Below are 14,822 nucleotides of genomic sequence, written 5' to 3' on the forward strand. Positions count from 1 at the left end.
TTAATTCCTAACTTGTTACAGGCGCAATCATTTGATAGGTATTTAAAAGGACATTTAGAGGGAGAAACTGCCATATGTTTCAAAATGCTTTTGAACTAGATGTATTGGAATCCTTCCACAAATTAGAGATTTTTATCAAAGTAGCAGGATTTAGCATTTGTGCAGCTCTTAAGTGAACAGTCCTCACTTGGAGATTGCTGTCAGACTGCCTTTTGCATGCTACTCGTTATTATTCTCTAAACCTTTGTCCTCCATCAGCAGGGCAGTCCTTAAAAACACTTTCAGAACAGACAAAAATGGCTTTTCTGGGGTTATTCTATGCACATACAGAGCCGGCTGATTTTCACAGGTGCTTAATACTCATAGTTATCATTTAGGCCACAGAGAATTGCCAGCAGTTCTAAAAAAATCAGTCTGCTTTTATGTAGGTTACTTTAATGTGGATTTAGGGATGTGATTTTGAGATGCACAGACTGGAAAATATAATCCCCATATTGCTTTATTATAACCTATTCAGTGACTGATCTGTCTACTCTGTTAATAACCTCTGTAATCTTTCCACACAGGTGAAGAAGCAGGGATGCTAGAAGACATGGCTGTGGGAATTTCAGATTTGCAGAAAGTAATGTTTAAAGTCATTGAAGCCAAATCAGAAGATTTTTTGCCTATTATAACTGGAAGGCGGTAAGAACTTTGGTTCCTGGAGCCCATGGCATGTAATTTTAATGTGTAGCATGTGAAAAACAGACAATGGTTTTCTTGTTGCCAAGTTCTGTTTTGTGGAAAGTGTGATAGTTTTACTTTTCATGAGGTGAATGGAGATGTAATGAGGTAGTAGGGATTTGTAAAGCTAGTAGTAATATGTGCTCGGGGTTACTTTCTTGGTGAAATGCTGAAAGTTCCAATTAGTAATACAAATAAATCAAAATAATGTCTGGGTTGTGCAGAGTTTCTCTTTCATTTTTCATATATAGATATTGAATCAGAAAGAAGCAAAAAGGTCAATATTTTTTGTGACTGAAGAAACCTTATTTTTGAGGTGTTGACAACTTGTATTTTGGTGTGACAATTGAAACCAGCTTTTAAGTGTTAGGCCTTGATTGTCTTAAGATGGAAGCTGAAAAGCTCAGGTGCCAAAACTTAGTGGTCACTTTTGAAAAATAAAGCCTATCTTAGTTGCAGAAGATCGCATTGGCCATATGAATCCTTGTATAGAGCTACTAATACATTATGCATCACACTTAAATACTGCTGAATATCAGGAGATAAACTGAAATACTTCATTAATTGTGCCTATAAGACGGTTAACAAAATTGTTACACACGAGGAATGGCGTTTTCAACTTCATTATTATTCTAGTCTGAAGCTCCAAATGTTTTTACTTTTTCAGAAATCACTTCCTTAATAGTATCATTATTCTTAAGAAGACTTTAATTTAAATTCAGCTAAAAGCAGCAACTTTTAGAAAAGATATGTTTTCTCTGAAGGGGGCTTTCACCAGTGATTTACTTAATTATTCGGGATGATTCACTTTCATCCTATGGGCCTTCCAAGAAGGGATTGAAATAAATAGCATGAAGGCCAGAGTATGATAGGCAACACATTGGGAATAATTAGGGCTAATTATCGTGTGTAGATAAAACAGAAGAAATAGGTCCTTTGTAAATCACAGCAGTCAAAAAATCTTGAAATCTCCAGCAGTTACATTGACTGGCTTGCTGCCATCACTGCGGTGCTCGGAACTGTCATGCTAGGAGGTCCTGGGCTTGAAAGAGACTCGAGCTTTAAGCTGCCTCAGGCATTTTGGATTGATGGAGTAGTCAGTCTTTAGAAAGAGGAGTTCCTGCCTATGGTTGCTGTACTGTACTCACTGGCAGGTATTCACTGAATGGAATCGGTATCAGACAAACAAAGAAATAAATAAAAAGATCTTTAAGGCGTACATGGAAGAGCCCCATTCATGTTTAGAGCTGTGATGACAGCTCCTATCAGACAGGATTGGTAGTCACCCTTAAAGAGAAGGCAGTGGGAGAACTAGTTATTTTCTTATTAATGTTTAAAAGTCCCGCAATTTTTATAGCGCTTTATTATATGATGTGGCTTGATAAAATGAGACTTAAATACTATAGAAATGCAAGACATAAAATTAAGCTACAAATTCTTATCTTGCAGAGTCAGAGTATTCACTTGGAATTGTTTTTCTAGGGAAGTGCTTAAGACTGAGATTCTATGTACAGGAACAAATTAATCCAAAGAGGGTGGCATTGCCTAGCTGTGGGCTCACCTGCTCATGTGGGTGGCTGACCCTGAGCATCCAGGTGAAATGAAGTTCTCTTCAGGCACTCACATTCTTTTATAATAGGCAAAAGTAGTTAATGCTTACTTTTATAAAATCCTTTGGTAGAATGTATTTGGTTGTGCATATGAACTTTGAGGCAACAACACAGGGTTTGGTACCAACACAGGCCATGATCAGACTGGCACAGCCATGCTGAAGGGACCTAAGAAGCTGAAAGCTGAGCTGGGCAAAGCGCCTTCCAGCTGAGATGCTGGAAGTCCTTTAGTGACTGACCATGGGTGCATTTTTTTTTCTGTTACAAAGCAAATTATTTGTTTTGTGTTTATTACAATGAATGAAGCGTGTGTAATATCAGCCAGCTGCAAGTAGCTGTAGTCCATGGCCTGCAGTTGTGTGTGGCGGTAATTATTAGAAGCCTTCTAATGGGACTGCAAGTGTTTGTCATCTTCATATGTGCTAATAAAAATATTAGAAAAGAAGGCAAACAAAGACACATTCCTTAAGCAGGCATGTTTTAGTGAAATAATATACATTTAAATATCTAACACCTGAATTTATACAATTTGTTCTGAAAGAGGTGACGATTTGTTGTTTAGTCTCTTAAACATACTGGATTTCTCCACCCTATTTTCCTGAGAGATCTTTAAATGTTGAAAGTTATGTACTGATTTTTCCTTCTCATTGGAAAATGTAGTAGCCAGCTTATCCATCTCATGCCAAAATCACCTGGTATTTCTCCACTGAGTCTAGCCATAAAAGAGATAAACTACATGGTAATAAAATTTACTGCTTGTATTCCTGTTTCTTGCTGAAGTAGAAGCATAGAACCTGAGAGGTTTTTGTTAAATTAATGTCAAACAAATCCTCCAGATTTCAGTGTTTTGAATTCTTTGAATACTTCTAGTCTGCTCTTTTTAAATTAGACTAATTGCTCCAATAACAGTAAGGAAGCTAATAAAACTGAAGTTAGCAGCATGCTGTTGTTTCTGTCGTGGTGTCAAGCATCAGCCCTCAAAGACAGGTGAAATTTAGCTTGAGGGTTCCTCAAGATCAGAATTTGAAGTGACAGCCAAAGTAGCATGTTTTTCATCAAGTCAGACCAAACACGACCATAAAAGCAGAACAGCTATGTATCACATCCCTTCTCCTAAAGTAGCATTTGTCTTTTTGTAATGTGCCTTCATGTATTATTTTCACAGAGTCAATGTTGTTACAGTGGTGCTTTATATCCTCAGGAGGAAATCCAGCTACTGAAGAAAATGGGAATTTTACTCTGGGTTTTTGTGGAAGGTTTTTGCTCTATAAGGCCTCATTACATTTAAAGTGGATACAGGGTCAGGTTTTGACTTCTGAAAGGCAGTTGTTTTTGTAACTCAGCAAGATACATTTTAAGATTTGAGGTGTTATCCAATGATACTTTCATAGTAGAAGACTTATTTACTGCTTTCATCTTTAGTCCTATTTTCACTTCAGTAAAGAATTCCTTATCAAGAGTGTAGGATTATATATAAATGCCTTTTTCAATATAGCTTCATTATTCTCTTAAAAAAAAAAAAGCAAGCTAAATTGTCCCATTTTATGATTCAATACAATTGAGGGAAGAAGGGGGAACCTGATAAGTCTGCGTTTTCTCAATAATTTGGTAAGGCTGTAATTTCAAGAAAACCAATCAATAATCCCATCATAAAGGAAAATAAGTTTCCCTTTTACTTTTCCATAGTGAACATTACATTATAGAGGTCCAGCTTCCAGCAAAGATGTTTGAGTTGCTGCCGCAAGAGATTAAAGAAGGAAAGCTACTTCGCATGTATCCAGTACTCTTTAATGTTGGAATCAATGAACAGCAAACACTTGCAGAGAGGTAAGAAAAAAAATGTTTCATTTTCTATCCAAGTATGCCATGTTAGTACACAATATCTCTCAGGATTAAGAAGAAATCAGTTTTGTTATTTGCTCTTGGAGCTCCTCATGTTGACATGGTGCATTTAAAAAAGTATTAAAAGAAATAAGCACAAGCTATGAAGCATTGCCAAATAATTGAAAAGTCCAAGTGAAGATATGACCACATGCAGGACTTTATTTTGCAAAGTCAACACCAAGTTTCCCTTGGATACAGATCTAAAATGGATTTTTATTTTACAGATGTAGAAGTTTGTTTGTGTACTTTGGCCTTCTCAGACAGTATTGTCTTAAAGGCTGGGGTTCAATGTGCTGGATAAGTCATGAGCTAGAAAGAGGTCATTTTTTTCAGCTTTTTAAGGCTTTTTTCCAAGGTTGAGAAGTGGTAGTTATTAATAGGTAATATGTTTGTAGAAACAGGAAGGTTCATGTTAAAATTCTGTTGTGTTAATACTATTCCTCTGAAAAGAATGCTGGAAACTAGTTGATTAGTACAGTATTAGTCAAAGTTTCACCAACTTATTAATTTTCTCCCCCAAGATAAGAGGATCTGTCAGTCATATTAAATTACCAAGTTTGTACACTGCTAAAACTGCAAGGTGATCAACAATAAGACAGCAATACGTTTTGTTGTGGGGGTTTTTTTGTTTGGTTTGGGATTTTTTTGTGTGTGTGTTATGTTATTTGAGGTTTGTGTATTTGTTTGGTTTTTACTGCATCCAAGAGACAAATTACTTACCTTTAGATTGCATTCAGTACAAACTCAAGTCCAAAAGCAATCTAAGGGTAGAGGGGGAAAATGGAGGGAGACGGTGAAAAAACATTAACCTGGACAATAGACAAAAAGTTAAGCACAACAGGAGTTTTACGTCCTGCTCTTTGTAGACAGTGAAGTAAAAGGAATTTTTTAGGGAAGACTCCTAAGGAATGACATTCAGGTAGCTTTGTGGATGTTTATGGGAGTCTTCTCCAAATTGTGGTGATGGGGGAGAAAATTAAGGTAGAAAATGGAAATGGGGGACATAGATTAAATCAGAAGATAGTAAAAACTGGCATTTTAGTAGTGAGAGAGTTGAGTAGTTGGTTACAGAACTTGAAACCTACTTGAAAACAAAAATAACTTATTCTTGATGCCATAAAGAAGGGAAAGTGATGCTATGAGAGGAGTAACATGGCCAAAGTGATAGCATACAAAACCAACAAAATCAGCCATGACAGTTGTGGATTGGACACTTTACAATTTCCAAGATCAGAGAAGAGGAGTTTGCGGTAACACAGAAGCAAGTTTGCAAGAGCTTTTATGGGGAGGATAGAGAGGAAGGACTGAATGTTACAAATGTCCTGAAGAAAGATTTGATGAGATTTAGAAAGAGCCTGGATATGTGGGGACTTGTAGAGGAGCCAGTGTGAAGACACACCTGGCTTGCAGGGGGAGTGTCAGGAAGAAGGGCAGCCTTGTTCACAATTGTGATTTTACTGTGCACAAAGAAAGCTGTAAATGAAAGAAAAATCTATAAATATAGATATAATTATATATATGTATATATCTCAAGCAAATCAAGTTGGATTATTCCGTGCAGAAGTGCCTTTTCTGCATGCACTTACAGATGTAAACATAAGACTTAATTCAAAATATTGCTTAACTCCTAGACCTGCACATTTGTCTTTGAGATTGGAAACACTGCACATGCTTTTTGGCAAGAAGTATTTTTGGTGGGAAAATGAACATGAGAACAGAAAGAAAGTTTTGTGATAAATTTCTAGAAAATGTTACTTTATTAGGTGCAAGAAGCTCTTATTTCAATAAAGCACAGCTGAGAATATATCTGATTTAAAAGAAATACTCTCATGTGGCAGTGCTGCAATGGCTATTGAGGAAGCAGCCAAGTTTTTTCCCTCTTTATGCCATTTAAATATTTGATTCTTTTCTGCATGATGTAGCAGGACCTTTTGTATCTTGTGATTTGTCCCATTTTGTCTCTCTGAATTTCTCATTTAACTGCCCATGCCTCTCTGTCTGTACTTCTCCATTTCCTTTTCTGTCTTCATTTTCTTCATTTCGAGGCTATTCTGAAGATGAGTCCCAAAAACTTGGCCCTAACTGCCTAAGGGACTCCTGTCTTTAGAATCATATCTCTCATAGTAGAAATAGTAGACGTATCAGGAGATTTTATTTTTATTTTTATTTTTATTTTTATTTTTATTTTTATTTTATTTTCCTATGTAAAACTTGGCTGTTGCAGAAATTTTGGTCTTGGAGAGAAAAAGATTTGCCCCCACAGCTGGAGTCAGTTTGTGGATAAGTGTAATGGCATCCTGATGTTGTCTGGGTTCCTGTGAGGTGCAGGATAACAAGGATTCGGGTGCTGTGTTCCTGACTGCTGCAAGAGGCCCCAGAGCACCCGCCTGCCCTGGCCACAGCCCCGCAGAGCAGCCCCCAAGCTGAAACACTCACAGCTGAAGTCTGCTGAGCCTGCGGGGCATCGCTCAGTGAAGCTTAATAGCAAAATCACCGCTCAGCAGCAGAGAAATGGTTCTCTCATTGGTTTCAGGGACAAGGAACCAAGATAACTAGCAGCTCAGGAACAGTATAGGGCAGAAAGGGCCCAGAGAAGTAATCAATTTGACTATTTATAGCAAATATTCTCAGAACAGAGCAGAAATTATTTCTTCAGAACGGTTTCATCCTGACACTTGCACGTCTTCCATCTTGTGCGGCTTTAATATCGTTCGGCTCTGGTAGGAATTAATATATCTAAGCAACAGCAGCAGTAAGAGGTACAGGAGTTGGTGTGCTTTCCCATAAAGAGCCCCTTGCATTTATACAGGATTCATGAAGGGAAAAAGAATACGTGATTTATTGAATGTTTGTCTGTAAATGGATTACTTTGTCCATAAGTATTTGGAAGAATTATCAGTGAGTAATCTGTAATCACCTTCTTCCCGAATATTACTTCCAAAGCACATGAGAGATTAGCAACTGTACATTTGACAAAATCTAGTACGTCCAACGTTAGGGGGAAAAAAAAAAAATTGAAGTTATTTCTTTATGTAAAGAAATCATTCTGAAGGATAATTCAGCTTTTTTTTTTTTTAACCTTGCTTTTTATAGGTTTGGAGATACCACTTTGCAGGAAAACATTAACCAGGAAAACTTACAACTTCTAAAAGAATATTACAAGCTGTTTACAGAAAAAATGCCTCCTGATTGTGAGTACAAAATAATTCAATACCCAAATAGCTTTGAAAAGGTTTGATACATGGAAGATTATAAGGAAATCATATTAGCAAAATATTAGTGTGCAGCTTTTAGATTTAGGCCTCAATCCAATAACTCGTTCCATAAAGTTAAACACTTTGTGCCTGTAGACAGCCCTGCTGAAGCAAGTAGTGATTGCAGGCCCAAGGCCATAGGAGAAACTACAGGGAGAGTGGAACAAGGTAATGATAAACTAAACAGCACTTTTAAATTATTAATATAATATGCTTTTAAATATTTCAAGTAGAGGACAGTCTGTACCTACTATGCTTGTACAGAAATATTCAGTGGAATTTTCATGAGTTTCAGTCATTCCGTCGATTCTTATTTCTGAATATGTATTAAGGTACGGCAAACCACTGAGAAATCTGCAGATGCAAATACAAGCAATGAGCCACATCATAATGTCACAGACATTAGTAGCATGGTTCCGTTAGAATAGGCCCTATATTCCAATTTTATAGAAATTCGGTATCATAAACATTACTATTGTGTTACTACAATTGCTGAAAGCAAACACTGAAAATACCATTTGTATCAATCTAATCCTATTAAAGTATTCTTATTGCCATACTCCCAAATGTTGCAAATTGTACAGCCTCATTTTAAATACCTTGGATTTAGGTCTCTCCTTCCCCTTGGATAAGGAGTTGGGAGAGAGAATCTTTTTAATCTAAAGACCTGACATCCTACAGGACGTGTGTAACTCCTCACGATGAATACTGCTGGTTCAAATCCCGTGTAGAGCTTCTGTTCTCTTACAGAAAATTTTGTGTTGATTATTATTGCAAATTACCCATTTATATGTATGTGCTCATAGTTATGTGTAATGTGTCCCTGTATATGTATACATGCTTGTCTTTTATATCAGGTTAATTTCCATTTGTTAATAATTTTGACAGAAGTGAAAGCTCTGTTCTTAAAGGGTGGGCAGTATGCCCTTCCATCCACCCACATCTTTAGTAGTTCTAAGATTTCTACAGAAAAACTCATACACAAAGTTAGTAATTAATTTAGGGGAATCCTGCCAAGAAAGCATCCTGAAAAACTAACCTCATCTGGGGGTAGCTCTAAGGTAGATCTGGTACCTCATAAATGGACCTGATTATAGAAAGCAAGAATTTGCGTGCAGAAAGTATTGGCTGCTTTTCCTTAACAGAAACTAACCTTGTACTGTTTTCCTCCAGAAGGATTATTAGTGAGCCACACAGTCTTCCTGGACTTCCTCCAGACCATGCAGGCTTTTGAGAACTATACTTGTCGAACTCATCGCATCCTTCCTGGTTATTATTGCCACCTGGGTTTTTCTTTGCCACTAAGATCTGAGTCCCTTCGTTGTCCAAGTTTTTACAGCCCACAAAGCACCTTCTGGTCCCACTGACCTTCCCAGTAGCTCCCTGCCGTTATAGGGAGTCACACTTTTGGCTTGGAGGAATGTGCCTTTTAAACCAGCTCCCTGGAAAGAAGTGAAGCACTCTGAGCTTCAGCTGTGGGAGGGCTTTGGGTTCCTCCCCCATGTCCCCACCTCTGTGCTCAAGTTCTTAGGAAGATAAACCCCTCCAAGCTGGCAGCAGCCCTGTTGTTGTAGGCAAGTGAGAGCCATTCAGTTTTGATGGCTCCTTGATGGTTTTGTCACACCTTTCCAGACAGTTTCCTATAGTGCCAAATCTGTGCTACAAAATTCACGGAGTTGTGAGTTACAAATAGTGCTCATAAAGCCAGAATGTGAGGAGTCGCAGCCCTGTTGGCCAGGCTATTGTGTCCACCATCCTTAGGCAGCCTCACTTGCCTCCTGCTCCATTGGTACATTCAGTTTCAAAGAATTCAGTTTGCCACTCCCGTAAAGTTACTGCCCCCTCTGCTATTAGTTTTTCTTACATCCCTTTAATTCCCATTGCCAATAACATTCTAGTTTTCTCTCTGTTCCTGATTATTAAGTCTTCAGCTGCGTGTGACTGCATATGCCAAACACTGACTTTCTTCTTTCAGATGAACATGTGTTCTGACACTCTCCTGTTTCTTCATTCTTAAATTCTCTAATAGGAAATTCTAAAAACAATAAAAAACAATGTGGTCCCAGAAAGATTCCTACCAAAAAAATGCCAACCAAATGTAGTTGTGTTTTAGGTGCCAAAATAGTCCTGGTTTTATAGAATAGGTAATGATAGTAGGGGTTCAAAAATATGTAATGGTTGTTTAGTAGTATGTAATTAATTGAAAAGAACAGCTTAGGACTCAATTTGAACAGCTGAAAGCATAAAATCAGAGAAACCCCTGTTGCAAGTGGTATTTGGTGTTACTGGTTTGATTCGTAACACCCACAGTAACATCAATGTTGCAAAGTATTGTCCTGTGGGAGAAGAGGGAGGCATCCAAGGTATAGAGATCCTACAAGCAAATGAAGATTTTCTTCCATAGCATCATAATATGTGTAGCAGTGTATGCATTTTCAACATAAAATCTGTTTTGTACTTTCAAGCTTCTCCCCTTTAAAATATAAGAGAATGATATGACAGTTCAATACCACTTTGTGACACAAGGAATTGAAGCAATTGTACACAGCCAGTCAAGATGCAGCTCATTTGGCAATATTATGAATTAGAAGAATCTTGATTAGCTACAGTGAAGTCATCTCTCTGAGATGGTGCATTTTCTGCTGTGAACTGAAGCAAAACTGCTTTGAAGGAATAAAACGCTTACCTAGTGATACATTCTCATAATCTGGAAGCATCTTTTTACAGTGCTCATTGTATGTTATGTGCTTTAAAGGGACAGATGCAGGATAACTATAATAGTCTAGCAAGTTGCGATGTATTTTCACATGCTCTATATTACCTAATTGAATGATCAGAAATTGTAATACACAAATAAAACCATCTTCATGAAGATTATTAAAAAACTAGTTTCATTGTACTTTTTCTGCACTTTGTCTTTTTGGCAGCACAGTGTAGGAAAGACAACCTAAATATTTTTAGAATAGTTCTTTTTGAGTATATTTAAATTACTTCTTAGTATGAATTACAAATGAGGGAAACTACAGAATTCATCAGAGATAAAAGGTAAAAGCCTGTTGATAAGGGGGATCATTTCAGCTGTGATCACATTAGGAGAATGGATTTTGACCTTCATTGGTAGTTGTCTCATTTTTACTCTCTGAATTGAGTATAAATCTTAGGCTTGGGGTTTGGGTTTTTCCCCACTGAATTTACACATCCTACTTTTTCTTGTTGAAAAAATGAATCAGTTTATCAATTTGGTTTCATTTTTCTTCCACTGGTTCTGAGACTTTCTTTGGTGATAATGATTATTAAATTTCTTTTACTTCACTATCGTAAGAAGAAATATTTAAAAAAAAAAAAAAACAACTTTTGATTCTTTCGACTGATTTTCAGTATTAATGAATGTAAAGATAACACAAAGGAAAAAAGTATATACAGACACAGAACAAAAGAGCAATTAAGATGTTTACTCTTGAATTCCCTCTAGACATGTACAATTAATAAAACTTCAGTTCAGCTGCCGTACCAAGGCCAAGCAGGTAGAATTTTGGATTTTTTTTCTATTTCAAAATTAAAGTCCCATTACGTTCAGACAGAAATACCCTAAAATTTTTGGGGCATATTTAGTGCTGCTTATCCCCCCCATTATGCTATATTAGGAACTAAAGCATCACTTTAAAATGAAAACAAGATGTTTTGTTTTGAAAAACAAAATATTTTTACTTAAAAAAATCATCCTGTCAAAGCAGGTTTTAATACACTCAGTTATTTCTCTGTTTATTTCCACTAAATGTCTATAATAGTTGATGAACAGCACTACAGCAGAAATTTGAGTGTTTTCACCTTCCATTTACAAGATAAAAGTTGGAGGCGCTTTAATTTTCCATGGTGGAGATCTTACAGGGTGCAACCCAATACTTAGAAGGAAATAAGGTTTGCTTATTCCCTAAATATTTAGCTGGTGCTTTCCATCCTCTCTTCCTAAATCAGGCTGTAATGTTCTTTAATGTGGGCATTCTTTAGGTGACACAACCCTCTCATCAGCCTTTCCATAATGAGCAACCTTAAAATTCCTTTTTTTCAGGTCTGCCACATTTTCAAGAACAAAATGATTTAAAGGGATTGCTAGAAAATCTCCATCAAAATATCCAGGCCAAAAAGAGGAAGAATATAGAAATCATGTGGCTGGCTGCAACGGTGAGCTCTCTTGCTTGTTTCAAATACATTCACATGATGAACTACTTTTCACACACCTGCTGATATTTGAAGTGCCATGGGTTTTAAGGGTAAGATTGGAAAACTCAGTGGTTAAAGTAGGTAGATGTGCTGAAATGGCTCTTCAGCATTTCCGATCTGACAGTCTCTCATCCCACTCATGAATATATCTCTTCCTACACTTAAAGTACAGATATTTTCATTCTCTCACTTTCTGAACGGATAGAACTGACTAGAATTTAAAGCGAGAGATGGTCTCGGTCACTTCATTGTCTCCTACGTCTTCCAGTCCTTTTTCTGCAGAGCTTCTCCTTGCCAGGCAGCCCATGACCTGTGCTGCTGCTTGGGGTTGTTTTGTCCCAGATGCTGGATTTTTCATTCATCTCACTGAGCTGTGTAACAGGCTAAAAGAGGTTTGATTTTTTTCCTTTGGAGCATGTTGTTTCTTTAACTGACTGAGCCTGTTTTTAGGTAGAGGGATCCCCTCATCCCCAGGATGGGCAGAATCAATTCAGTAGATGATCATGCATATATGAAATTTATGGCCAGTTCAGCTGTTGAAAATAAGGACTATATTTAAATGCAGTACATAGAAGTGTCTGAATCCATACCCTTATGAGGATCCCTGTATGTTCACGTCTGAGTTTAAAAAGACTTGTCAAAGATTTTCTTCATCTTTTTCAACTGTCATTAGGTCTCCAGGCAAATAAGCTTTAATTGAATAGGGTGGTTCCAGAAATTGAGGAAAAAAATGAAACAACATTTCCTTTTATAGTCTCAGCTAAGCAAATAGCTTTTACTTCAAGTGCAGGAAATTGGATACAATGGCTTGTATCCAATGGCTAAGTGTAGACATTTGAGCAACTTGCTTAAAATGCTTAGGACTAAGAATAGTAGATTTTTTCTGTCTTTCTGTCTGTCTTTCTGTCTGTCTTTCTGTCTGTCTTTCTGTCTGTCTTTCTGTCTGTCTTTCTGTCTGTCTTTCTGTCTGTCTTTCTGTCTGTCTTTCTGTCTGTCTTTCTGTCTGTCTTTCTGTCTGTCTTTCTGTCTGTCTTTCTGTCTGTCTTTCTGTCTGTCTTTCTGTCTGTCTTTCTGTCTTTTTTTTTGCATCCATCATTGGTTTCTTGCTTCACTTGCCTGAGGGGTGTTGGGGTGGGCGGGAGACAGAGTTGGTTGCTACTGCAGTACAAGATTGTGTGCAGCTCTCCTAAAATCAATAAGGGCTCCTTTTTCCTCCGTGGGCATGTTATTTGTAGGCTTGTCCTGCTGATGAAAGCTCTGAAGATCTGCTTTTAGAATGTGTCATTTGGACACATTGGAAATGGGCTATAGATCAGTAGCTATAATCTTTTGGTACTATTTTTGTTAGAGTGTTAATGGTACAAATTTATAAACAAAAGATAAATTTAGACTGCTGTTCAGCACCTTTTCACCTTTTGTAGCCCTGTATCAGGCCAACATGGGCATAGTCCTTAGAACATGAAATTCCCTGAGGCAGTGCTAATAACTGATTTAACTGCAAAGACACACATGTCAGCAGCCATATGATTCAGGTTTGAATTACTACCTTGCAATAGAGATTTTATTCTTGAGAAGTATTGTACTTCTCTGTATTCGTTGTCTGTGATTGCAAAATTGTGGGAGTTTCACTGCCTGTCTAGTGTGTAGAGAACACGAGGTGTGAAAAGGCAACCCTTTGACGTCTGCCCATGTTTCAGATTTGCCGCAAGCTGAACGGAGTCCGCTTCACCTGCTGCAAAAGTGCCAAAGACCGGACATCCATGTCGGTGACACTGGAGCAGTGCTCCATCCTGAGGGACGAGCACCAGCTTCACAAAGACTTCTTTATTCAGGCGCTGGATTGTATGAGAAGGTATGTGGAGATACTCTTGCATGTCCCTTGTGTTGGGAGCTCAGCCGGGAGCTGTGGGACTGGTGTCCAAAGCTGGTTGCAGGTGGGCGATGAGCCCCAGGCCTGACCCAGCAGAGAACTGCCCAGCAAGGGCTTTACCACTGCATGTTTTACCACTAATTAAGAGTTTCTGAGATAGATACGTGAAACCCTGTGAAGCATCACTTCACTAACTGCAGAATTTGACTGAGTTATTTTAACAATTTCTTAGACTTTCATAAGGCTTAACATTTTAAGAACATCATATGAGCCTATTAAAAAACAGAAGTGATTTTCTTTTTTAAGAATAGTTTTGAAATGTTTACACACTCATAAAATAAAATTTAGACAAATACTGTGAAAGAAGCATAAGCTTTTGTTACAGATGGTAGTTCTTATTAGTTCGTGTCACTAAAAGTAAAAGAAAAACACACCCAAGTATATTTAGACTGATGGTGGTTGCCATTGTATCTGATAAAATCTTCACTGTGCTTAAAAAAAAATAAAGTTCATTGTGAATTACAACTATGTGGAAATTGAGGCTGATGTTATCAGGAATGTGTAAATAAAAGATGTAAAGATTTCTGAATATTTGAAAAAAAAGAGCAGACAAGTTTTGATCATAAAGTGAATCCAGATGCTATGTTTTCTAAAGAAACTTTCATAATTGGCTTTTAATAAGTACTACATTGTATTTTCTCTAAGAGTTTTTTAAATTTATCCAAAATAGTCAAGTAGTTTATAGCAAAGGTCACTGCAAAACTAGTAGAAAATGTTCTGGTCAACCTGCAAAGAAGCACTTATGTGAAACACAAATTGTTTGCATGTCGGGTTTGCAAAGATGATATTTAAGTAACCCATGATGCTTAAAGTCTGTGATTGTTAATTCTTGACCTTGATAATTAGTATTGTCAGATTAGGTGTTTAATGTGTGAATTAATACTGCAGGTTCAGACATGTAGGGTCCTTTTTTCTTGTGGAAAGGATAGGTGTTCTAAAGGAAAAAGGTAATACCTACAAAGAGTGAGTGTGCAGGACTGAGATGGCTGAGAAGCAGAGTTGGGTTGCAAGGTGCTTGTGTAGCGTGATGTATTAAACAGAGGTGTATCGTTTTCTGTGTGTCATTAGCTTACATAAATCCCTTCATCTCTGCAATATATCAGTGAGTGAATGGCTCTTGTGTGCTGTCTTTCATAACTACATGTTTTATCATTAATGAAAAAATTCTCAGTTTTCTGTGTTAAATTTCATTTGTGTTGG

The 14,822-nt window shown here is 37.3% G+C and overlaps 1 protein-coding gene across 10 annotated transcripts in view; it reads left to right on the plus strand.

Moving 5' to 3' along the window:
- INPP4B (inositol polyphosphate-4-phosphatase type II B) overlaps positions 1 to 14,822 on the plus strand; it is a 310,584-nt gene that overhangs the window by 263,659 nt on the left and 32,103 nt on the right. For all 10 annotated transcript variants that reach the window (XM_065061987.1, XM_065061989.1, XM_065061993.1 and 7 more), the window contains 5 exons: positions 567 to 684; positions 4,020 to 4,160; positions 7,311 to 7,408; positions 11,541 to 11,653; positions 13,390 to 13,544. In XM_065061987.1, coding sequence (XP_064918059.1) covers positions 567 to 684; positions 4,020 to 4,160; positions 7,311 to 7,408; positions 11,541 to 11,653; positions 13,390 to 13,544 — 625 coding nt within the window. The remainder of the gene's footprint in view (positions 1 to 566; positions 685 to 4,019; positions 4,161 to 7,310; positions 7,409 to 11,540; positions 11,654 to 13,389; positions 13,545 to 14,822) is intronic.

This window comes from Columba livia, chromosome 4 (assembly GCF_036013475.1).
Source record: "Columba livia isolate bColLiv1 breed racing homer chromosome 4, bColLiv1.pat.W.v2, whole genome shotgun sequence".
Classification (NCBI taxonomy): domain Eukaryota; kingdom Metazoa; phylum Chordata; class Aves; order Columbiformes; family Columbidae; genus Columba; species Columba livia.